General features: G+C 40.5%; 1 protein-coding gene across 2 annotated transcripts; it reads right to left on the reverse strand.

Annotated features, from left to right (window-relative positions):
• Positions 1-2,699: 2,699 nt before the first annotated feature.
• ska1 (spindle and kinetochore associated complex subunit 1) lies at positions 2,700-12,976 on the reverse strand. 2 transcript variants are annotated; one of them, XM_051383336.1, is made up of 7 exons: positions 12,854-12,976; positions 11,542-11,627; positions 11,322-11,437; positions 8,425-8,519; positions 7,165-7,302; positions 4,524-4,693; positions 2,700-3,206 (listed from the first exon to the last, which is right to left on the reverse strand). In XM_051383336.1, exons 2-7 carry the CDS (start codon positions 11,621-11,623, stop codon positions 3,058-3,060), a joined length of 750 nt encoding a protein of 249 aa, XP_051239296.1. In that variant the 5' UTR covers positions 11,624-11,627; positions 12,854-12,976; the 3' UTR covers positions 2,700-3,057. The 2 variants fall into 2 exon arrangements, with proteins under 2 accessions (XP_051239296.1, XP_051239297.1); XM_051383337.1 differs by having other exon boundaries at positions 12,858-12,975.
• Positions 12,977-25,080: the final 12,104 nt, after the last annotated feature.

Genomic DNA, 25,080 nt, shown 5'->3' on the forward strand with positions numbered 1-25,080 from the left:
AAGCTGTAAGTTTTTCTCTATTTAATGTTGTTTTACTGTTTATTGTGTAGGTTAGCAGCTAATGTGGCTAACATTGTAGTCACACAGGCTAGGCCGATGTCAGACTTTCTGTTGTAATATGAGGGACAGTCAGAAGCTGTTAAGCCTTGTGAGAAGCTAAAAATAGTAGGTTGGAGGCTGGTGATTGTTTTTTTTGTTGCTTTTTGTGTAACGTTTTACTGATGTGTGACCTGTTGCAGCCAGAACAACCTGGAGCTAAACACTCTGAAAACAGTGGAGATGGTTGTGGACTTCAGAAAGAACCCAGCCCCACCTGCCCCCCATCATCCTGTGTGACTCCCAAGTTGACTCTGTGGAGTCCTTCCGCTTCCTGGATACCATCATCACCCAGGACCTCACCAAGAAAGCCCAGCAGAGGATGTACTTCCTGCAGCAGCTGAGGAAGTTCAACCTGCCAAAGACGATGATGGTGCACTTCTACACCGCCATCATCGAGTCCATCCTCACCTCTTCCATCACCATCTGGTACGCTGCTGCCACTGCCAAGGACAAGGGCAGACTGCAGTGTATCATTCAATCTGCCGTCCCTCCAGGACCTGTATGCCACTAGGACCCTGAGGCGTGCAGGCAAGATTGTGGCTGACCCCTCACACCACGGTCACAAACTCTTGGAATCACTCCCCTCTGGCAGGAGGCTGCGGTCCATCAGGACCAAAACCTCACGCCATGAAAACAGTTTCTTTCCGTCTGCAACTGGCCTCATTAACAGGGCCAGGATCCCCCACTGACACTGACTCTTATACCTACCCTGTATATATGCATTACATTAGTGCACTCCCATTTTCTGTACAGTTTTCTTATCTTTATTACGGACCGAGCCAGTATCAACTGGAAGGATGATATTGTTTTTGCTATGTTTATTATTATTCAGAACCCCTGAACATATACTTTGCATGAATTTTATTTGGCAAATTTGTCAGGCCTGGTGAAAGCACTGAAATTCTATGGTCGCTTTGGGGTCGGCCACTAGGTGGCGCTATCATTAAGAAAAGTGGTTTTAGGCTAATAACTCCCGCATCATTTGTCTCACATTCAAAAACCTTATATCCACGCGTTCGGGGAATGGAGCTGCATTTCCCGCTAGGGCGCGGGATGGTTGAAAATTGGAAATGTCCAAAAACTACGATTTCGTGTTCCACCCATGTGCTGTTGTGCGATTCCCACGAAACTTTTCACGTAGCATCTGGAGACCGTCCTGGCAAAAAAAGTAATTTAAAGCATTTTGATATGTAAAAAAATAAGCACGTTATTAAATTAGCACTTCCTGTTGATTTTTCGTCAAAAAAGGAAGTGGGGCATTTCTCCACATTGGTATGTCCGATTGACACCAACCTTGGATCAATACTTCCTTATGTCTTCACTAAGCATCGTGCACAATTTCAGGCCATCGCCACAAGGTGGCGCTCTTTAAAAAGAATAAGTTTATATCTCGACATCAGCAAGTGTGATTTAAATGAAACTTGGTACGATGATTGCCCATGGCTCCCTGAGGCTTGCTAAAAAAGGAAAAATAAACCACGCCACTGGGTGGCGCTCTGGTGGCAGGGTAAATCACTCTGCGGAGACCGTAATAGTTATGAATATGAAACTCACAGGACGCGTGTAGACTGGTGCCTGTAGCTCACACAACAAAAATCGTGTTTGTAGCGCCCCCTACAGTATTTCAACAAAGCAGCCCTGGCGCCACGTTTCACCAATATGTAAAAACTTGGTAGGCAAGTGTAACGTGCCGAGGCCTACAGAGAAGCCTCTTGGACCCATCCCCCCAAAAAAATGAATGCCGTGCTTTTTGTGACTGTACGTTGAAGGGCGTGTCCGTGGTGTGCCATCAAAGTTGGCCATTTTGAATTCCTTGGTCATTTTCGGTGAATTTTCGCCTTGTTTTTTAAATGAACCCCTCCTAGGGAATTTATCGGATCTGCTTCAAAATTGGTCAGTACAGTCAGAAAATGTAGCTGACTGAACGCCGTGCTATTTGCGACTGTACGTTGAAGGGCGTGTCCGTGGCGTGCCGTCAAATTTGGCCAGTATGAATTGAATTTCACACTGTAATGCCATTTCCGGCATTTCAGGGCTTCTTGTTTAACTAACTCCTACTGATTTTATCATATTGACTTCATATTCGATCACTGCAATCCAGACACATTGGTGATCCGAAGTTAATCAAATATTTACTGTGCGTCAAACTGTGTCCGTGGCGTGGCGCTGAATTTCCACCTTTCGCAGTGAAGAGTCTCTCTATGAAAGCGTAAGTCTTTTGCAGTGTCTGAAACGTGTGACAATGTAGAGTGGTCTCCTTCAGCTTCTGGCAATGAGGGGTTGGGAGTGGTGTGACGTGAAATTTTCATGTTGTGGTCCAACGTGTTACGGCGGCATGTGACGCGGCCGCACCACGCCCAGAGTTGCGTGGAGTGCGAGGTCCCGCCCAATGCTGCTTGCAGCTTTAATTTATTTATATTTTAAAAGTATTTTTTTGTGTGATTGTGTATTTTATGCACCACTGCACCAAGACAAATTCCTCGTATGTGTAAAAACCTACCTGGCAATAAATCTGAGTAACATTTCCCATATTGTCAACATAAATCTGATGGGTAAACAGGGAAGCTTTAATATAGGATACTTAATTATAAGGCTTTCAATGTATTAATCACATGTATATTTTTTATTTTGTTCTTAAAAATACAGATATAACATTATTTATACCACAACATACATCAGCATACATATTCCAGTATTATGTGTACATAAAGGTGGTAAATGTGTACTCTTTCCAGTCCTGTCCCATTTTGTTAGGGACACAATGTTTTACCTCAAAGAATGTGCTGAATCATCTGACAAATCAAAAACCTCTCAATCTGTAAAAGCCTCAAAATAATGTGACAACAATTAATCAGGAAATATGCACATATGCAAACTGCTGGCCTAATATGTTACCATAATAAAAAAAAACAGCCACACTGAAATAGCTATCTGTCTTCTTGTCTGAGTCTTGTTAATTTACAACAACATAAAGCGGATGACCCCCCCCCCTCGAAGCTCCCGTAGGCGTTGGCAGTGTCGCAGCATGTTCAAAATCCCCTGGAATCGTTTGTCCACCTTCATCTGAGTAAATTCACGAATGTCATCCTCCACCACGAAATACTGACCTGAAAAACATTTCAACACAACAGTGAGACCAGTGTACTGTCAGTCAGAAATATTTGCTGATTTTGACAAGAAGTCGAAAACCTTGTTCTTATGTTATTTAGCTTTTAAAAAGGTCTATGCGCTGTTCTACAATTTGATTTTCTTGCTGTGGAAAACAAAGAAGTATAACCAATTTTCACCAAAAGATGTTCCCCATTTTCAAACTGTAATGTTGTGGAGCACAATAGCAAGAGGATGAAATGGGGCTCACAAGCACTTGGTGCAGCCTCTTTGCATGCTGGCCAATCAAAAGAAAGTGGGCTTTAATGGAGGGAGGGCTTACATATTGTTAACATAGGCCTCCTGAGCAGTGTGTGTCCATTAACCAGTCCCTCCAGAAAAACACAATTATGCGATCGCATAATTCAATGCATAATCAGCCAAAGTCTGCATATTTATGCAGGGGCCGCATTTTTTCAAATACGCTGCACTTTTGCCGCATAAATTGCCGATGTCCGCGCAAAATATGCGGGGCTTGCATGATTTCATAATCCCCGCATTTTCGTTGCAAAAAAGGCACATATCTTAGCAGAAAGTTGAAAAATGTTGCGTTTACTTCACACGAGAGCAGCCATTTTCCACTGTTGCCATTGGAACGTTATGAAGTGACGTAATTACGCAACGTGAACATCAAAAAGCTGCAAACTCTGCAATGAAGCCATCATGAAGCCAGCAAATCAGTCTCATTTGCCAACAAAAATAAGTGCAAAAGACCGAGCAAAGCAGTTTCCCGGTGTTACTAGCTACAGAACTTGTTTGACTTATCAATGTTTTGTAAGTTTGAGCCATGTGTTTATTAAGGTCTGAAATAAAACAAGATGAGAACTTAAATATTCCCAGCACTTTCTGTGATGTAGTATTCTTGCTTAGCATAGGAAGTAATAAGAAATAAACTCTTTACATGAAGGTAGTAGCCTTTCAACAAACCGCAGTTTTTGCAAGTTCCCGCAATTTTTGCAAATTCCCGCAATTTTTGCAAGTTCCCGTAATTTCATCAATTTCATGAGGAGCAGTATGAAGAGCCAATGTAAGATAAATAAGGATGTTCTTTAATAGTGAATCGTGAAAAGTTTCTCTAGGGGAGTCTCAGACTAAGAATATAGAGCTGATGATATATATTACAGTATAATAACAAATGTGGTAATAACTAAGTACACTGCTATATTGATGTATGGGATCAGATCAAAATGTCTCATCAGATTTCACTGAGGATAGAACTTTGGTTATAGTATTGATCAGACAATGTATATTGCAAGGTGTCATCAAACTGTGAGTACCTTTTGTTACTTTAGTCTCCTGGTCCTTAAAGCGCTGGTGCAGCTTGCGTGTATGATTGTTGAGAGTTTTCACCGACTGATGGAGGATCTTGTACTTGGCTGTTACAGCTATGTTAATACTTTGCACCGCAGCATTAAGTTGATCGTATGATATACGTCCTTTCATGTACCTGAGTGAAACAACGTTCAGCTTTACAAAACAACATAAAGCTTAAAAAAGGACACACATATACACGCACACTGAATGAGTTAATGAAATCAAATGTCCAATGTTTACCTCTCATACTTACCCATGTCCTAGATATTGATTTGAAGAGTTCACTTGCAAAAAACAGATACAAGCCTTTCTAAATAAATACACCAACACCAGTTTGATTGATATTCCCTGGAGTGCACAAGAAAATGTCAATTATCTAGAAGTACTTATTCTTTGCAGGGTCACAGGCAACTAGAGCCTATTTTTAAAGTAGGACACCTCAGACAGGACCCTCATCTCCTTGACGTTCTATTACTCCTGTAGTTTGGAATCGATAGTATTTCCACACATCCAGTGTAACAGTTTATTAGATAGAGTGGGAAAGCAGAGCCTTAAGCCATGGTGACAGGCTTAGAATTCTGGAATGACTGGAAAGATGCGGGTTCCCCCTTGTGGCAATTAAAAGTAAATCAGGAAATTAATATGAGACTAACCAAAATTGTAGGTCATTTTTTCATGCACAAGGGTTTAATGAAAGAACAAAACCTAGAAAAGTCGGTTGTGTATTTCTTAGACTGCTGTATTGTCCAACTGGAGTTGAAGTTAGTAAATAAGTAATTTCCCCACGGGATTATTAAAGTATGTCTGATTCTGATTCTGATAGTATACTAGTTGTAGGCTATAATGTATACTTTTATACTGAGGAGTTTATATTATTATACTATTATATTAACATTATACTTTTTATTTAATGATAAAGGGCAGCTGTGGCAGTAGAGCGGGTTGTCCACTAATCAGAAGCAGGGCTCCAGAGCGCAACCAATTTGGTTGCACATGCGACCAAAATTTTTAAGAGTGCGACTTATATTTTTTCTAGGTCGCACTGGTGCACCTGACGCTGCCCGGGTGAAAACAAATTTATTTCGCAAGCGCATCATCTCTCTGTGTTCTCCTTGGCCGGAAATAGTGCATTCGTGAGCGGGTCAACAACGCTTTGTATCGAAACTTTTATTTGTTCAATGTTCAAATGTTTAGTTTGAATGTTCAATTTCAGCTCAGTGAAGCACTTTATTTTTCTATTTATATATAATTGTGCTTCAAATAAAGACAAGCATTTCTCTACATCTTATTCTTGTTTAAAAATCATTTACATTATATGAAAGTTATGGAGAGCGATAAAAAGGTGACCTTATGGTGTTAAAGGCGATGCAGTGAAAAATTTGGGTGCACCTAAATTTTGTACTGGTGCACCTAAAAAAAAAAAAAGTTAGGCGCACCAGTGCAACCAATGCAAAAACTTAGTCTGGAGCCCTGAGAAGGTTCAATCCCCAGCTCCAGTGTAAATGTATGTGAACGGGTTGGTTAGCTGCTGATGAGCAGTATGGATGTGCGCCATTAGTCCCTGCACTAATGCTACTGCTGTCCCACTTTAGAAGTTATAGTCAATACATTTCATCACGGTGGTCTGCTTGGGATTCTAGCAGCCAGTTTCATTCTCTACCCATCTAACCTCAAAACAAATCTGGTGGCACTATTCTGTGGAAAGAAGATAGTGGAACTGGTGTTGAAGAGAAAATACCCAGATTACAATGACTTTAAGCACTGAGAAACTACCAACGTGTTTATTGACATGTAAATGCCAATAATGTAACAAACTGCACCACGTCAAATACATGTAACCAGTTATACTGGGGAATCCAACAGTGTAACTTGTGAAGCGTTTTCTTACTTTTAGAGAAGCTGACTAGTCTAAATTAAAATTTCCGTTTAACCTACAGCTAAATTAAAAGCCAGAAATGTCTCTAATGAGCAGCCTTTTGTGTATGGGTGAATGTAAGGAGAGGATGTGCTTCCATCCCAGTGGACAATGTGGTGAACAGACACCTAGATGAGCAGATATAGATTAGCTACACTGAAAAGTAAAGTAAGTCTCTGGGTGTAAACATTTTTACTGCATGCCTCTGCCTCCTGTTGAAGCAGCTTCCAGTTTTGGTTTAGACTGCCAGGGGACCCATGATGCACTGAGGTTCCCCTCCTCTCTAAACCCAACCGGCTGAGGCAGGGTCTGATCAAGGTTTCTGCCCCTTAAAAGGAGGTTTTTCCTTGCCATTGTCACCATGTGCTTGCTCATGATGGGAATTGTTGGGTCTCTCCAAATTGAGTACGGTCTAGACTTGCTCTATATGAAAAGGATCACTTCTGCTATGATTTTGCACTGTACAAAGAAAATGGAATTGAATTGTAATGTTCGTCAGTATTAGCCTGACCTACCAGAGACAATTTGCTTTGACAACTCAGACATTTCATTGCCCACGACTCTGTCCTTGAAGATCTAGACACTACTATTGTTGCTGCAGTATTACAGCATGACCCAAAACCATCATGAACAAATATGCATCGCATCATATCATATCATGCTGGATATTTGTGAGGGAAAATACTTACTGAGGGATGTTCTCAAACTCTGGCATCGTGATAAACTCCATCTCTCTGACGAAGCTCTTGTTGTTCTTTTTGACAGTTTCCGGCTGTGCTGGCTGTATGTCTGGTGCCTCATTCTGGTTCATTACAGGTTCACTTCCACTGAGAGATGAGAACATTAAACATGAGAAATCCGTCATTCAGAGCTCAAAGTTGTTTTCTATTAGCATGCTATTGCTTTTGTAATTTTTGCAGGTTTCAACAAGTTAAATTTAAGACCCTTTAAGACCATAATGAATGCAATTCATCGACTTTTTTCACATCCATACTGGCAAAAAAGTACATAAGATATTAAGGAAAATCAAGTCCCAGGATTATGTAATCAGTGTCAGTGAATTTATTCACATTTACATGAACATTCAACTTAACATTTGTGACTTTCCATGTGATGTGCTTGTTTTCTTGCACAAGGTGCAGTGGGCTCCAAATGTATTTCCAACAGGCTTCAACCAAGCATTTGGGCCACAACTGATTGGTTGTAACATTGTAAATGTTACAATGTGAAAAGAAACTAAACTTAAGTAATTACTTAAAGAAGTAGCTTGTTTTGGTCAGAAGAGGTGCCACATGGCGACACATTAGCTGGGTGTGCTCTAATAAATCCTGACGTTGAGCACAGTTTGCATTAATGGTCATTAGTTCAATGTCATGCTAAGTTCATAATCAAATACATTTTTAAAGACCTATCAAAATCATTTGAGCCCTAAAATTTGAAAGCTCCGAGTTAGAGACAAGCTGAAATTAACACACTAGCTACTTCTGTTTTCGACAAACGCTAACGGTAACTACAGAAGCACTTTAAAACAGAAACTATTTACTCCATAAAATATGATCTTGTTTCAAAGTAATAAAGTTGTGTTTTTGTTCATCAAGTAATCAGTGAGGCCCAGCCATCAGAAACAGTCCAAAACCCAGAGATTTAGTTTACTACAATGTTAAGACCAGAAAAAAGCACTAAATTCTCACATCTGAAAAAAATGGTACCATCAAATGTTTTGCTTGAAAAATGTCTTAAACAATCGATTGATTATCAGAAGAGTTAGCTATTAACATTGAGCAATTAACTGATGTTTGCTGTCTTTAGCACTAACATATTTTCTCTTTAAATATCTAAATAGAAGTGATGCAGTTTGTACTTATTGACTGTTCAATTTGTTGTAAGCGCACAAATTTTTGAACTATTCCTAGCAAGCTACCATACATATAAACATCATATTGTCTCACGTTGCTGGACATTTCTTCCTAGGCATGTGTGCAGGTATGTTGTCCCTAATGTCCTGGACATCCTCCAAATCCTTCTGGAATGACTCCTCAAGTTCCTGCAACAAAAACAAATGTGCTTCATCATTACAGTTTTTTCTGAATGTACTCTACTTTCATAATGAGAAGAATCTAGGCTGTCACTAAAACCATTCAAATGTTTTTACAGAACTGCCAAAAACAACAACGAAAAAAACAGTATCAGTATAAGAGGTCAACTGTTCACACCATTGAAAATTCCATAGCAAATATGTGCATCATGATCATAGCACTGCAGGACCATATATAGGTGCATCTCAATAAATTAGAATATCATGGTAAAGTATATTTATTTCATGTCTTTGTCTTTGACATCCCCGTGATATGGAACTTGGCCTTCAGTTTGGAGATGGTACTAGGGCTCACTCCAAATAATGCCGCAACTTGGTTTTGCGGAACACCAGCTTGAAGTTGCCCTATCGCAAGGGCCCTATCCAGATCAGTCAAACGCGGCATGCCGATCCTTTGAGCAGACACTTCCTGACTGTAGCTGTACTTACAGTAATAGGGCCCATGCTCACAGGTGCTGCCAATCAGGCAGGGGGGGACCAGAAGCTCAAAACAAGTGTCAATAGCAACAGCAAAATAACCTGTTTGGCAATGGCAGAAAAGATTTGGCAAATTTTTCATGGGCACAACCCACATACTCAGCACTGCTGCTCATCCCACAAATGCATGTGGCATGCACAGAGAAATAATCTACCAAACACAAATGTCCTTACTTTTTGTGCTAAGTTTATTTTTTTTTTTTTTTTTTTTATAGATATATAGATAGATAGATAGATATGATAGATAGATAGATAGATAGATAGATAGAGAGAGAGAGAGAGAGAGAGAGAGAGAGAGAGAGAGAAAGAGAGACTAACAGCAGAAAGGGACAGTGTGGAAAAAGTGAGCAGTGAAGTTGTCAGCTTAGTAGTAAAGGTACAGTGTAGGTTACAGTTTATCAGTTAATAAAGGCTGCAGCTTCACAAGACAAAGGTAAAGCTTCTGTGTAACTGTGCTGAAAAAGTGAAGAGGGTAATCGCATTGCTGCATTGAATATGATATCAGGTATGCACGGAGAAGAGGGGCTATTTACAGTCTGTTTGAGAGAGAGAGAGAGAGAGAGCAAGAGCAGGGTATGGGGAGCTCAGCAAATCAATGCTCTGCATGCAGCTCTACAGTTGCATGGGATTTTACCCATTTTAAATAGTAAACATAATAGAAAACCAATATGTGAAAGTCAATGTTGATACTCTGGCAGGCCACAACTAAAATAAATGTGCCTTTGATAAAAACAATAAGACATTGAAACTGTAGTGAAAGGTGTATATGTTGTTGGTATAATATCGATATAACTACAAACAGATTATTTTCACTGTATAGTTTTGCTTGGAACTGCTTGCAGAAAAAATGGGTGAGACCTTGACTCTCTAGCGAAGCACGGTTGCAGCACCGCCTGAGACTCACATGGGCAGTGTGGTTGCTTTAACCTGTTAACATGGGTGCCAAAATAATTTCCTGAAAATAAGGATCACCTTAGAATGAGCCATCCTCTTCTACAGAGTGTTTCTACAATATCCCAGAATGGACAATCCAAACACTGGCTGTAGCTAGGGCCTTTCTTGTTTCTCCTACACGCTTGGAACAGAAGGGTGAGACGAGGGTAATCTGAAACTATACCGCTACATGACACTAAATTTAAAACGCTCCAATTAATTCAGAAAGCTGCAGCACGAGTACTGACAGGAACTAGAAAAAGAGATCACATCTCTCCTGTACTAGCTTCTCTGCATTGGCTCCCTGTAAAATGTAGAATAGAATTTAAAATCCTCCTCCTCACCTATAAAGCTCTTCATGGTCAGGCCCCTTCATATCTTAAAGAGCTCATAGTACCCTATTACCCCTCTAGAACACTACGTTCTCTGAATGCTGGGCTACTTGTGGTTCCTATAGTCTCTAAAAGTAGAACAGGAGCCAGAGCCTTCAGTTACCAAGCTCCTCTCCTGTGGAACCAGCTTCCAGTTGTGGTTCGGGAGGCAGACACCCTCACCACATTCAAGAGTAGGCTTAAGACATTCCTCTTTGATAAAGCTTATAGTTAGGGCTGGATCAGGTGAGTCCTGAACCATCCCTTAGTTATGCTGCTATAGGCCTAGACTATCGGGGGATTTCCCATGGTGCACTGAGCTCCTCTCTTCCTCTCTCTTTCTGCACTCATTCATGTCCCATTAATGCATGTTACTAACTTCACTTCTTCCCCGGAGTTCTTGTGCTTTCTCGTCTCGCAGGTTCTCATGGATCCTGGTGGAGCCTCCTGCCATGGTCCTGCTAGATTGCCATTGCCAATACTGTTCTTGCTGTGCACCTGTCTGTCTGTCTGTCTCTCTGTCTCTCTCTCTCTCTTTCACCCCAACTGGTCGAGGCAGACGACCACCCACCTAGAGCCGAAGGATCTGTCCTAGGTTTCTGCCTTTTAACAGGCAGTTTTTCCTTGCCCTTGTCGCCAAGTGCTTGCTCATGGTGGTACTGTTGGGTCTCTGTAAATAATGTTTTAAAGAGTTCGGTCTAGACCTGCTCTATTTGAAAAGTGTCCTGAGATAACTTCTGTTATGAATTGGCGCTATACAAATAAAATTGAATTGAATTGAATTGAATTAAATCCTACACAATGATCCTTTAAGAACTACATTTAATACATCTAAAAAGCATGTGTTACATGTTTATACTTGGCTTGCGGCTGAATTTACCTAGTTCACAAATGGATGAATTGTACTGTAAAGCAGCTGCATGAAGTGCTGATTATGCACTGGCTACAAAATCTCAAGCTTATAGTTTACCTTCAGATGCTTTAGTTGCTCCTTATGTTGGCCAACATATTTTTCAAACTCCTCCAGGAGTCTCTCAAGTGCAAATATTTCTTGACCAAGTTTCTTAATTTTATGTTGAGGCAGTTCTAAATGTAGAGAGAGAGAAAAACATGACACACTACTTTTAGCTTTGCATAATAAAACAGTGTTAAATGTTACCAGTCCTGTCTCAGATAAATCACTGTCATACCAACAACTGACAGATCCAGCAGGCGCTGTAAGGATGATATTCTGTCATGAATGTGGTGGCCGATATCCTCCAGATCGCTCATTTTCCTTAAAGAGAGACACATTCAATTTAGTCACTAAAAACAGACATTAAGACATTATTTTACCTGCTAACCTGGTGAAAACGTTTTACAAATGTAAAAGTGGGATTTAAACTGTATTAAAGCTGCAGTAGGTAACTTTTATATATAAAAAAACGTTTTGTCATGTCCCTTGCTGAGATTTTCACTGTGTTCATACAGTAGGAAATGAGACAAAGTGAAAGAAATCAGGTCCCTCTGTTTCGTTCTAGTGCTCCTAATGGCATTTGTAAGAATCCACCGGGCCTAAATGAAAACAACCATTTAATGACGAGAAAGATATCAAGACGGTCTGGGCTGGAAGCTTGAAAATTGTTTCTTGAGCCTCATTCCCAGGGTCCCAAATGATCTGTATTTGAAGCCCTGGGAATTAGACTACGTTCACACCGCAAGTCTTAAAGCTCAATTCGAATTTTTTGTTCAGATCCGATTTTTTGTTTGGCTGTTCACATTACCTTTTAAAATGTGGCCTATATCAGATTCCAGTGTGAACTGCGGTTCCGAATGCGCAAAAGAACAATAACAATGACATCAGACGCAGCACGCTGTTGCACTATAGATAGGGAGGTTATGGAGGAAGTAAGCATTTTCGCTTTTATTTTATTTATTTTAGACTCAGCAATGTCCAGTCTCTCACCTCTGATGGGTTGTCTTCGTTCAGGCCGGGTGGATTCTTGCAAATGCCATTAGGAGCAATAGGAGCCATAAGAACTAGATTTTTTCACATATTCTCTGCCTCATATACTACTGCCAAGATATACTGAAAGTTTCAGCAAATACGTTAAAGAGCGTTAAGGCTTTGACTAGGATGTAATATCCTTTCACAACAATAACTGCAAAAACGGTGAATTGGTCGCTCAATTTTATCAACTGTTTACCTTTCCTCTTAACTGCCGAATAGCTGGGAAACCGAAGAAATACGATGAATACCTTGAATAGAAGTAACGTTAGTTATGTCTGGGCCTACTTAACGTTAGTCGCTAACGATACTTCTGTATTAACGCTCTCGGGTCAAAATACTAAGTTAAAAACTAACGTTAACGCAAACGCAAACATCATTAAGTATGAAGAAAACAGGGAAGTTGCTTCCGACTTAGACACCACGAGGCTCGCGCTATAGTGTGTCTATCTAATCGTGAACCTAAAACGGTGCTTTTCATATTTTTTGCCAATACATACATTAAGATAACTTACACACGTTTACTTTTCCGTTCACCACCGCTGCTCTTCCCCAATGCTGTGTTGCCGGTTCAATTTCAAATGTGACTCGAGAACTAACGGCCAGCGCACGCGCTGTTTCATTGCTTCCTTCAAAGACTGCAGGAAAAATGGCAGTTGTCACACAACAAAAGTATACATTACCGCCCTCAAGTGGTAGCTATACAATTAAGGAAACTAAAAAAGAAGAAAGGGTCATTATATCAACCAACATTCTAAGGCTGTTTGGTGCCTGTTCTATTAGTCTATGGGAGATGCATGGAGAACATATCCACGTCGTATAATAAATAATAATGAACTTCATCATCTTCAACATTCCAGGATGCAATAAGGCAAAATAAAGTCACACCAAAACGAGGTAGAAGAATAAATGACTCCCATAAGTAAAAAATAATTTTAAATGTATTATCTTTTCTATGTGGGTTTTTTTTTTGCTAGGATTAATGCAATATCCAACACATTCCTTATGAGTATTGCGGTTGCAAGTCATATTTAAAAAATAAAAACATTGTATGGTAATATTACACCTCCATTACACACCAAATATTCCTATCCATCCAGCTTTTATAAAACATTGATTTTATTTTATGAAGTAAAAAGTGTTGGTATTACTAGTAAAGTTGCGTTATTCCCGGAGAAAGCGAAGTGAGTGTCCACCTCCATGGTTTACAGCAGACAGGTTGAAAAGAGAGTGGTAGGGGATCAAATACTTATTTCATGAGAAAATATGATAATAAATATATAACATTTTTATGATGTTGTTATTCTGGATTTTTTTGTGATATTCTGTCTCTCAATGTTAAAATGTACCTCTTATTAAAATTATACAGAATTCCATTCTTTGTAAGTGGGCAGACCTACAAAATCAGCAAGGGATCAAATAATTATTGCTCCCACTATATGTTCTACTGAAAATGGATATAATTCCCATTTGAATTCCAGGGAACTGAGATATACCTATGACAAGTGTTGCCTTCATTGTTGAGCTCACAGTTTAACCTTGTCTTACATATTAAGTGGAAATGCCACTTAATATGTCTTCAAATGAGTAGGTGACAGAGGAATATGAATTTGATGACAGACAAAGTGTTATTGTCTATTCATAAACTTGGTGATGGATACTCTAAATATATATCAGTACTTGATATAGGCACAGTGGATTATAAGAAAGGTTATGTTATCTATTTTGGGTTCCACATACACACACTGTCACTCACATACCCAGCAATACATGCCAAAAAGAATACACACATCCATACACACACAAAATTGCTTGCACTACAGTTACATGCCTATCTTAAACCTTTGAGAGACACAGTAGCCAGCAGCTCATTTCCATGAATCATCCTCTAAATACTGTGTCTGACACTGTATCAGCCCATCTGTTTCAGTCTGTGAATCTACTGGAGCCTGTGCCTCGCATCCAACAGAACTATGAAACATATGTTGTGGTGTCTTAGATTGTCTTTAAGACAGAAGTTGTGCACCATGCATGTCTTCCAACAGCAGATGTTGGTATGTATGTGTTAGAACAGGGGTTCCCAACCTTTTTCCTTAAGGGAACCCTATTTCATCACTGAGTAAACTAAAATAAATAAATATTTTTTTTCAAAAGGGTTTTAAAGTATGACCTTTGATGACGAAATACCGCTACTAAATGAAAGAACACAGAGAATACTGACTGATTTGTCTGTATTATTTGTGTGTGTTTAGGGTAATTTAAGGGGAACGCAACAAAGGGCCATAGGTCAAAGTAGAACCCATGCAAGCCCTGGCACATGGGGTTCCAGCTTAACTAGATGAGCTATCAGGACACCCAATTATGTGTATTAGTATAAATATAATCTATAGTAATATATAACATAAAATTGTATTTGCCATACAAATCGTTGTAATTGCTTGTAAGTCAAAAGATCTATCATCACATAGACTGGCAGTGAGTGACTTGGTCTGAGTCTGCCATGAAGCTGCTCTGCTCGTGAAATTAATGCTAAATCACAAAAGTTTTTGAAAAAATAATCCAGGCAGCGGTTACGTTTAACAGGACATCAATGATAAAACCATGTAGTAATATATAAATATAATTTCTGGGAGACAGTGGTTGCACAGGATTTGCTCAGTCACCTGCTTCTCCAACATTTAGTTGTTCATGCTACCTGCTGCAGCACAGATGAGGCACCTTTTCATGCTGTTTGAAGCATTCACATGCAGGGCCATATGAGAACCCAGAAGGTGATATTGAACCTTGTCTTCAAGAAAAACTACACTCTCAGATTAACTCTATAGCCATGAGTGCCTTGTTAACTGAGATGTTTTGGGGAGTCACAGTAGAAAAGCGGTGGTTAGCTTGCATTAAACCTTTCTATTCTCTTCCATTCAACCTAAAATACGACACCCACGTCATACAGTCACCAGAATGACCCCTCAAGTCTGGTGAGAAAGGTTACATTGGAGGGTAAATGTATGTAAAAACCCATTACCCACCTGTCAAAATCTGGAATTAGTTTTATTCACTGGTGTTAGAAAGAATGCTTTTGCTTTAGATTTTATAAGTTTTAGAAATTTTAGAATTTATATTTTATTTTTTTATCATAACTCAAGTTTTATCAGGGCTGTAGCCATACTTCAGTGTTTTCCTTTGTGTTTCCTTATGTTTCCACCTGTGTCTTCCAGTGCTCCTCTGTCTTTGTTCGTGGTCTCCTCCTTACTCTGGCTCTAGGCTCTTTTCTCACTGCATCTGTGGCTGTGGCTCAGAGGTGTGAGTGAGTCGTCCACTATCTGGAAGGTTGTTAGTTCAATCCCTGGCTCCTCTCGCTGCATGTAGAAGTGTCCTTGAGCAAGATACTGAACCCCAAATTGCTTCCGATGCTGCGTCATCGTGTGAATGTGTATGAATGAGTTAGTATCTGTACAATGGACATTCACTGTGTGAATGGGTGTGAAAGGGTGAATGTGGCATGTAGTGTAAAAGCGCTTTGAGTGGTCGGAAGACTAGATAGCACTCTACAGGTCCATTTACCATCTGTTCAGATTGACACTAAGGTCTATTGCAAAAAAACGCTCATCCACAAAATCATAGTGGTGTAACAGTATTAAAGGCTAGGGATTTTGAGAATACATTATTTTCATACAATTCACGATACTGGGTTCAGGATACTAGTTTCTGTGATTTTTTTGTAACAAAATGAGGCAAATTATGAAAGAAAAAGATTTCAGACAAAAATCTACAAATAGAGTTTCTCTTATATTTGCTTTATCAAATTATAGAATAGAATAGATTCTATAGACCTTTTTTATTTCTGAGGGGTATAAACTGCAAAACAATGCATATTTTCTTTTGTGAACAGGAACTCTTTGCACCTTGATACCACAGATAATATATTGATTATAATATATTTAGGGACCGAGCCAGCGACCGCTGGAGGTCCCTATTGTATTTGCTATGTTTCTTATTATTATTTTTAGTGCCTTTGACTGCGATTTTGCCCCCCTGAAAATATACGAAAACTCAAAGTGCAAAGTGGTCAGGCCTGGTGAAAAATTTTATATTCTATGTGTCGCTTTCGGGTTGGCCACTAGGTGGCGCTACTATCATAAAAAATGCGTTTAGGCTAATAACTTCTGCATAGTTTGTCGCACATTCAAAAACCTTGTATCCACGCGTTTGGTGAATAGAGCTGAATCTCCCCATGTAAGCCCCGCCCACTTCCGCCTAGAATTTTTTTTTCTGCGCGAAATGTCCATACACAACTTTTCCGTGTTCCTGCCATGTGCTTTGTCCAATTCGCACAAAACTTTTCACGTAACATGTGGGGACCGCCCTAATAAAATAGTAATTAAAAGAATTTTGATATTAAAAAAATAAGCATGTTCTAAAATTAACACTTCCTGTGGATTTTTCGTCAAAAAAGGAAGTGGACCATTTCTCCACATTGCTATGTCCGATTGTCACCAAGCTTGGGTCCATAGTTACTCACGTCTTTCTTAGGCATCATGAACAATTTCAGGTCATTGCCACTAGGTGGCGCTCTTTAAAATGGAGAAGTTTATATCTCTACAAAGGTATGTGTGATTAAAATGAAACTTGGTACGATGCTTCCCCATGGCTCCCTGAGGCTCACTTAAAAAGGACAAAAAAAATACGCCACTAGGTGGCACTCTTTTGGCATGATAAATCACTGTGCGGAGACCGTAATAGTTATGAATATGAAATTCACAGGGCACGTGTAGAGTAGTGCCTGAAGCTCACATACCAAAAACCGTGTTTGTCGTGTGTGTAGCGCCCCCTACAGGATAAAAAAAAACGTAGCCCCGGCGCCACGTTTCACCGATATGTACGAAACTCGGTAGGCACGTGTAACATGCCGGGACGTACAAAAAAGCCTCTTGGACCCATACCTGAAACCCCACAGGAAGTCAGCCATTTTGATTTTGATTTTCACTTTCGGCGAACTTTTCGCGTTGTATTTGAACAAACTCCTCCTAGGAAATACGTTGGATCTGCTTCAAAATTTGGTTCTGATAAAAAGCTGTGCTATTTGTGCATGTACGTTGAAGGGCGTGTGCGTGGCGTGCCCTCAAAGTTGGCCATAGTGATTTCCGTGCGCATTTTCGGCAAACTTTTCGCGTTGTATTTGAACGAACTCCTCCTGGGGAATTTATCGGATCTGCTTCAAAATTGGTCAGTACAGTCAAAAAATGGTAGAAGGGCATGCCGTGGCGAGCCCTCAAAGTTGGCCATAGTGAATTCCGTGCGCATTTTCGGTGAATTTTTCGCGTTGTATTTGAACGAACTCCTCCTAGGGAATTTATTGGATCTACTTGAAAATTGGTCAGTACAGTCAAAAAATGGTCCTGATTAAAAGTTGTGCTATTTGTGCATGTACATTAAAGGGCATGTCCGTGGCGTGCCATCAAAGTCAGCCATTTAGATTTTTTTGCTCATTTTCTGTGATTTTTCGCGTTGTATTTGAACGAACTCCTCCTAGAGAATTTTTCAGATCTTCTTCAAAATTAGTCAGTACAGTCAAAAAATGGTGCTGATTAAAAGTTGTGCTATTTGTGACTGTAAGTTAAAGGGCGTGTCCGTGGCGTTCCCTCAAAGTTGGCCAGGTTGAATCGAATGTCAAACTGTGATGCTATTTCCGGCATTTAAGGGCTTCTGCAATTAACTAACTCCTCCTACAGATTTTATCAGGTTGACTTCAAATTCACAAAAGTTGTGCTATTTGTGACTGTACGTTAAATTAGTCAGTACAGTCAACGTTAAATTAGTCAGTACTGTACGTCGTGATGTGCTACGGTAAGCGTACTGACTCATTTCCGGTTTACTTCCTGCTCTGTGTACACTGTTTGGTGCTGTAGCTCTGTCAGTGAACGCTAAATCTAAATTAGTTTTACTCGTTACAGCGGTTATTTTCCCGCTTAACATTTAAACGTAGACTAGTTCTACCTAAGCACTCGGAGTTACTCCTTCTTTTAGCGACGTTTCGCTATTTTCAAAGTTTTTCATACACGCTAACTTCAGTAACATTAGCAGTTAGCTATGGCTTCTCCCTCTCCCTCTCCTCTGTCCTGCTCAGTGTGTCAGATATTCAGTTATTCCTCTGCCTCCTTTAAAGATAATGGTTCTTGTTTATTTACTGCGCTGGAGGCGAGGCTTGGTGACTTAGAGTAACGGTACCGCACCACGGAGATATCTTTAGCCGCTATAGTTAGTCAGCCCCCAGTAGCCGATGCGGTCCGACCGAAGGTAGCTTCTGTTAGCCGTCCTCCGGTAGTTCCCGAGCAGCCGAGAAGACAGGGAGGCTGGGTGACTGAGCGAAGGAAGACTAAAATGCCGAAGCCCACAGTTAATCACCAACCCATTCATGTTTCTAATACATTTTCCCCACTCAGCGATACACCCGCTGAGGAACCAACTCTGGTTATTGGCAGCTCCATAGTCAGAAACGTGAAGTTAGCGAAGCCAGCGGCCATAGTTAAATGTATCCCTGGGGCCAGAGCGGGCGACAGTGAATCGTATTTAAAACTGCTGGCTAAAGATAAACGTAAATATAGTTAGATTGTTATCCACGTCGGCGGTAATGACACCCGTTTACGCCAATCGGAGGTCACTAAGATTAATGTGGAGTCGGTGTGTAATTATGCTAAAACAATGTCGGACTCCGTAGTTTTCTCTGGACCCCTACCCAATGTGACCAGTGATGACATGTATAGCCGCATGTCGTCATTCCACCGCTGGCTGTCGAGGTGGTGTCCAGCAAACGATGTGGGCTTCATTGATAACTGGAAGCCTTTTTGGGGAAAACCTGGTCTGATTAGGAGAGACGGCATCCATCCCACTTTGGATGGAGCAGCTCTCTTATCTAGAAATATGGTGAAGTTTATTTCTAAAACCTGACAGTCCAGAGTTGGGACCAGGAAGCAGAGCTGCTGTCTTACACACTTCTCTGCGCTTTCTTTAGAACAGTCACCCACCCAAAACCCCATAGAGACTGTGTCTGTCCCCCGACCACCTAAATTATTTAAAGAAATAAAAACAAGAGGAGTTCAACATAAAAATCTAATAAAAAAAAAAAACTCCTCAGTAGCACAAAATAAGAGAATGAAATGTGGGCTGTTAAATATCAGGTCTCTGTCCTCTAAAGCTGTTTTAGTGAATGAATTAATATCAGATTATGATATTGATTTACTTTGTCTTACTGAGACCTGGTTGTCCCACGAGGAGTATGTTAGCCTAAATCAATCCACCCCCCCCAGACATATTAATACTCACATTCCTCGAGGCACTGGCCGAGGAGGTGGAGTAGCAGCCATATATGATTTGAGCGTTTTAATGGACCCTAAACCTAAACCAAATTATAATTCATTTGAAAGCCTTGTTCTTAGTCTTTCTCACCCAAACTGGAAAACACTGCAGCCAGTTCTATTTGTTATAGTGTACCGCGCTCCTGGACCGTACTCTGATTTTATAACTGAATTCTCAGAGTTTTTATCAAGTTTAGTCCTTAAATCAGATAAAGTAATTATTGTAGGTAATTTTAATATTCATGTGGATGTTAACAATGACAGCCTTAGTAACGCATTTATATCATTAATAGACTCAATTGGCTTCTGTCAGAGTGTAATTAAACCAACTCATTGTTTTAATCACACCCTTGACCTTGTTCTATCAAATGGCATTGATATTGAACATTTAATAGTCTTCCCACATAATCCTTTCCTATCTGACCATTATTTAATGACTTTTGAATTTATATTATTAGATTATAAGCCATTTGGCAAAACTTCCTACAGCAGATGTCTATCTGATAGTGCTGTAGCTAAATTTAAGGAGGAGATTCCTTCAGTGTTTAATTCAATGCCATGTCTGAATTTGAGTCCTATAACGACTTTAGTCCCTCTGAAATTGATAATCTTGTCGATAGTGCTGCAGGCATTAGACTCTATCGCTCCTATAAAAAGGAAATTATTAAAACATAGGAGACTAGCACCGTGGTACAACCACCAAACCCGCCAGTTAAAACAAATAGCTAGGAAATCTGAAAGGAAATGGCGCTCTTCCAAATTATCAGAATATCGCTCAATTTGGCATGATAATCTTAAAACTTGTAGAAAGGCCCTCCGTAATGCCAGAGGAGCCTATTACTCAGCACTAATAGAAGAAAATAAGAATAACCCTAGGTTCCTCTTCAGCACTGTAGCCAGGCTGACAGAGTGTCACAGCTCTATTGAGCCACATATCCCCATAAACTTAAGTAGCAACAACTTTATGAGCTTCTTCTATAATAAAATTATCACTATTAGAGAGAAAAATAATCACCACGGCATTAACTTGGCCTCTAGCACCGCTGTCAGGAATCTTGGAGTTATCTTTGATCAGGATTTGTCATTTAACTTCCACATAAAGCAGACCTCTAGGACTGCCTTCTTTCATTTACGTATTATTATAAAAATTAGACACATACTATCACAGACAGATGCAGAAAAACTAATCCATGCATTTGTTACTTCAAGGCTGGATTACTGCAACTCTTTATTATCAGGTTGCCCCAATAAGTCCATTAAAACGCTCCAATTAATTCAGAACACTGCAGCACGAGTACTGACAGGATGCCAATGCATGTTACTAACTTCACTTCTTCCCCGGAGTTCTTGTGCTTTCTCGTCTCACAGGTTCTTATCGATCCTGGTGGAGCCTCCTGCCATGGTCCTGCTAGATTGCCATTGCCAATACTGTTGTTGCTGTGCACCTGTCTGTCTGTCTGTCTCTCGCTCTCTCTCTCTCTCTCTCTCTCTCTCTCTCACCCCAACCAACTGGTCGAGACAGACGACCACCCACCTAGAGACGAAGGATCTGTCCTAGGTTTCTGCCTTTTAACAGGCAGTTTTTCCTTGCCCTTGTCGCCAAGTGCTTGCTCATGGTGGTACTGTTGGGTCTCTGTAATTAATGTTTTAAAGAGTTCGGTCTAGACCTGCTCTATTTGAAAAGTGTCCTGAGATAACTTCTGTTATGAATTGGCGCTATACAAATAAAATTGAATTGAATTGAATTGAATTGAAAAATTCGATCACTTCAATCTACACACATTGGTTATCAAAAGTTGTGCTATTTGTGACTGTATGTTTAACCGTGTGCCCATGATGACGTGTCGAATTCCACCGATTGGCCATCAAACAGATAGTACTCATATCTTCAGTGTACAGTCCCACCCTGAACACGTCCTCATAACTTCAGCGTACATGATCCAATCTCAATGAAACTTCACGTGTTTGATAACAGTCCCACCCTGAACACGTCTACATGACAATATTCAGACATAGTGATAGCGCCACATACTGTTAACAGGAAGTATCACGTTTTATACTTTCATGTTCTACTCCTCACAGGATGATCAGATCAAGCTGAAATTTACTTATAAAATGCAAAACACATTGTTGATGATATGTGTTGACTGTGGTGAGGGGGGGTGTCTGTGGGGTGGCGGGAAATTTTGATGGACCGCCACAAAACACGAATTCGCTATAACTTGAGTGTACATTGTCCAATCGGCTCCACACTTCAAATGCTTGACAACAGTCCCGCCCTGAACACGTGTACATGACAATATTCAGACATAGTGATAGCGCCACCTACTGGCAATAGGAAGTAAGCGCTGCGTGGCAATTTTGAGCTGATTTACGTGAAATTTCATGTTTTGGTCCGCACGTGTAACGATGGCACGTGACGTGGCTGCAGCACGCCCCGAGTTGCGTGGAGTGCAAGGTCCCGCTCAACGCTGCTTGCAGCTTTAATGTTCAATTTCAATTTCAAGTTTACCCTAGCAATAAAAAAGACATTCTTTAATCTTGTCAACCATCATTTTGCCCATTTTAAGAAAAAGTATCAGTCCAGGCACTGTTTAGATACCAGTGCCATTTTAGCACTGGTATCAGAAAAAAACAATACCCAACCTTAATTTAATAGCAGCTGATGTTACAAACTAAATCAACAATCAACTCATACAACAGGTCTGGTCAGATAAAATTCTGAGTTCAAGAAAATTGGTGAATGTGACAGCTTCTCTTAAATGGAAATTTACTTGTATAGCGCCTTTCTAGTCTTCCGACCACTCAAAGCGCTTTTACACTACATGCCACATTCACCCTTTCACTCAGTGATGGCAAAGTCCATCGAACAGAAACTAACATTCATACACACCGATGCACGGCATCGGGAGCAATTTGGGGTTCAGTATCTTGCTCAAGGATACTTCGACAGGAGCCGTGGATCGAACCCACAACCTTCCGATTAAGGAACGACCCGCTCTGCCTCTCAGCCACAGTCACCCTCTTACTTGTCACTTAAAGGTCCAGTGTGTGGCATCTAGTGGTGTAGTTGCAGATCACAACTCCCTTGCTTCGCCCTCTCCTTCCAAGAAGAATGGCTTCATCTGGAGCCAATATTTGATATGTTCTTTCTGGCCTACTGACATGGTGGTTCAACAGGATGGACTCCATGTAAGGCGTTCTGCAGCCTCATTGTAAAGTCACAAGATCAAAACAATTACTATATGCAGGTGATTATACACTAATGAAAACAGAGTTATGCATTTTATATTTCTGCCAGATGGTCCTCCTAAATGTTACACACTGGACCTTTAAAACATCTGGTCCATTGTCTGCCCTTGCATGTGCTGGCACATATTGCAATGTTGTTTACCAGAGTATGGCTGATAGTTTGCTGGTGTGTGTGTTGGAGATGGGCAGTGTGCCTGGAGAGCAGCTTGGGTTTCAGGCCTTTTGGAAAATGCTATTCCAGCCATGTACGGCCTGACAAGTGCAGAGAATATCAATGCAAGCTCATGTTACACAGTCAGTTTTGATGGATAGCTGCATACGTCAGAAAAGCTGCTCTCAAGCCTGCGTGCAAGCAAAAAACATTTTAACAGGGAAAAATGGAAGAAAAACCCACAATGGAGGGATCGCCAAATACATACAGATAGCTGTTACAGAGCAGACCAACAAAATCACATTAAATACAAATTGTGATGACAAGGTTTATGATACAAACATGATAAAACAAAAAAACATTATAGAATGTATTTGAAGGAAGTGGATCTATGAACAACTTCAGGTGTTGAGTTGCTAAGTGGGACCTGAGCCATATGACCTTTCTCCACCAGAGGCCCGGAAGGTGACAGGCCACACAGAGAAAGAAAGAGAGAGAGCGCTAGAAAGAGAGAGGAAAAGAAACACACACAGATTTGAGCATGTGGGACAAAAACAGAAGGTTAATGGATGTCATGTGTAGAAAATAGATGAGCAAAAACACAGCAGTCTTAAAGATAGTGAGGACAGTTCCAGTTGTAAGTGATACATTTACAGTATTGAGCTTTGTAGGTCCCAGAGATTGCCAGAGATCTTTAAAAGGTTTAGCTTGCAGGGGGTCCAGAAGGCAGGCTGGTCCAGGAGGCTGGCTGGGGGTCCAGGAGGCAGACTGTTGAAACCAGATTAGACAATGTCTCAAGACTGCTCATTGTCCCCCATCGTTGTTATCGTCGTCTTCATCTTCTTCATGTTTGTTCAAGTTTCATGAATTTTCGGGCATGTTTAGCCCCCCAAAAAGTGTTCAAATGTTAAAACAAAGGCAGATTTTCGCCACGTCGTCATGGCAACGGGGTTCTACAAAGATTCTTAAGATTCATGAGATGTCATCGTCATCGTCCCAAAGGACAGAATTTCAGCTGGATCTGGTGAATCTGCAGGGAGATATACATAAAAGAAAAAAAATACATTTCCTTTCACCACTAGGTGGCGCTATCACTGTTACTGAATATTATCAGATAGATGTGTTCAGGGTGGGACTCTTATCAGACAAGTGAAGTTTGGAGCCGAATGGAACATGTACACTCAAGTTATAGCAAACTCGTGTTTTGGCGGTACATCAAAATTTCACGCCACACCACGGACACGACCACTCACCACAGTCATCACATATTATCAACAATGTGTTTTGCACTTTATAAGTAAATTTCAGCTGGATCTGATCATCCTTCATGGCGAAGGTTCGAAATTGGACGCCACGGGACACCACGCTTGGTGGATGGTTCGGGGGGGCGGGGCTTAGCCATTTTGCGGCGCCCATGCAGGGGTACAACCCACAATAGGGCCTTGCACCGGTCAGTGCTCGGTCCCTAATTAACAAGTAATGAGTAATAAATTACATTTTTAGAGTAAGTAGCCAAACACTACTCAAAACAGACAGTTTAAACACTGTGCTTCAGTCCAGGGCAAGTGTAGAGCAGCAGGCAGTGGCAGAGCTTAAAAGGAAAATCTATACAATGATGAACTGTTTTTTGTTATTTCTTGATTGGCTAGCCGTAGCAAAACCATTTTGGAAGAGATTCTCACTATTTTATTATCTATTTTAACCCCTGTTTTTTCAAAGTTTACTGTTGCCAATACCTGGGCCTAGTTTAGTATATAATTAATTCAATTCAATTCAGTTTTATTTGAGATAACAGAAGTTATCTCAGGACACTTTCCAAACAAATCAGGTCAAGACCATACTCCTTATAAAATTATTTGCAGAGACCCAACAGTTCCCACCATAAGCAAGCAAGGCGACAGTGGCAAGGAAAAATGTCCTTTTAACAGGTAGAAACCTCGAACAGACCTCGGCTCTAAAAGTCTTAGACCGTCTGCCTTGACTGGTTGAT

The sequence above is a fragment of the Dicentrarchus labrax genome, unplaced genomic scaffold, assembly GCF_905237075.1.
Source record: "Dicentrarchus labrax unplaced genomic scaffold, dlabrax2021, whole genome shotgun sequence".
Lineage (NCBI taxonomy): Eukaryota > Metazoa > Chordata > Actinopteri > Moronidae > Dicentrarchus > Dicentrarchus labrax.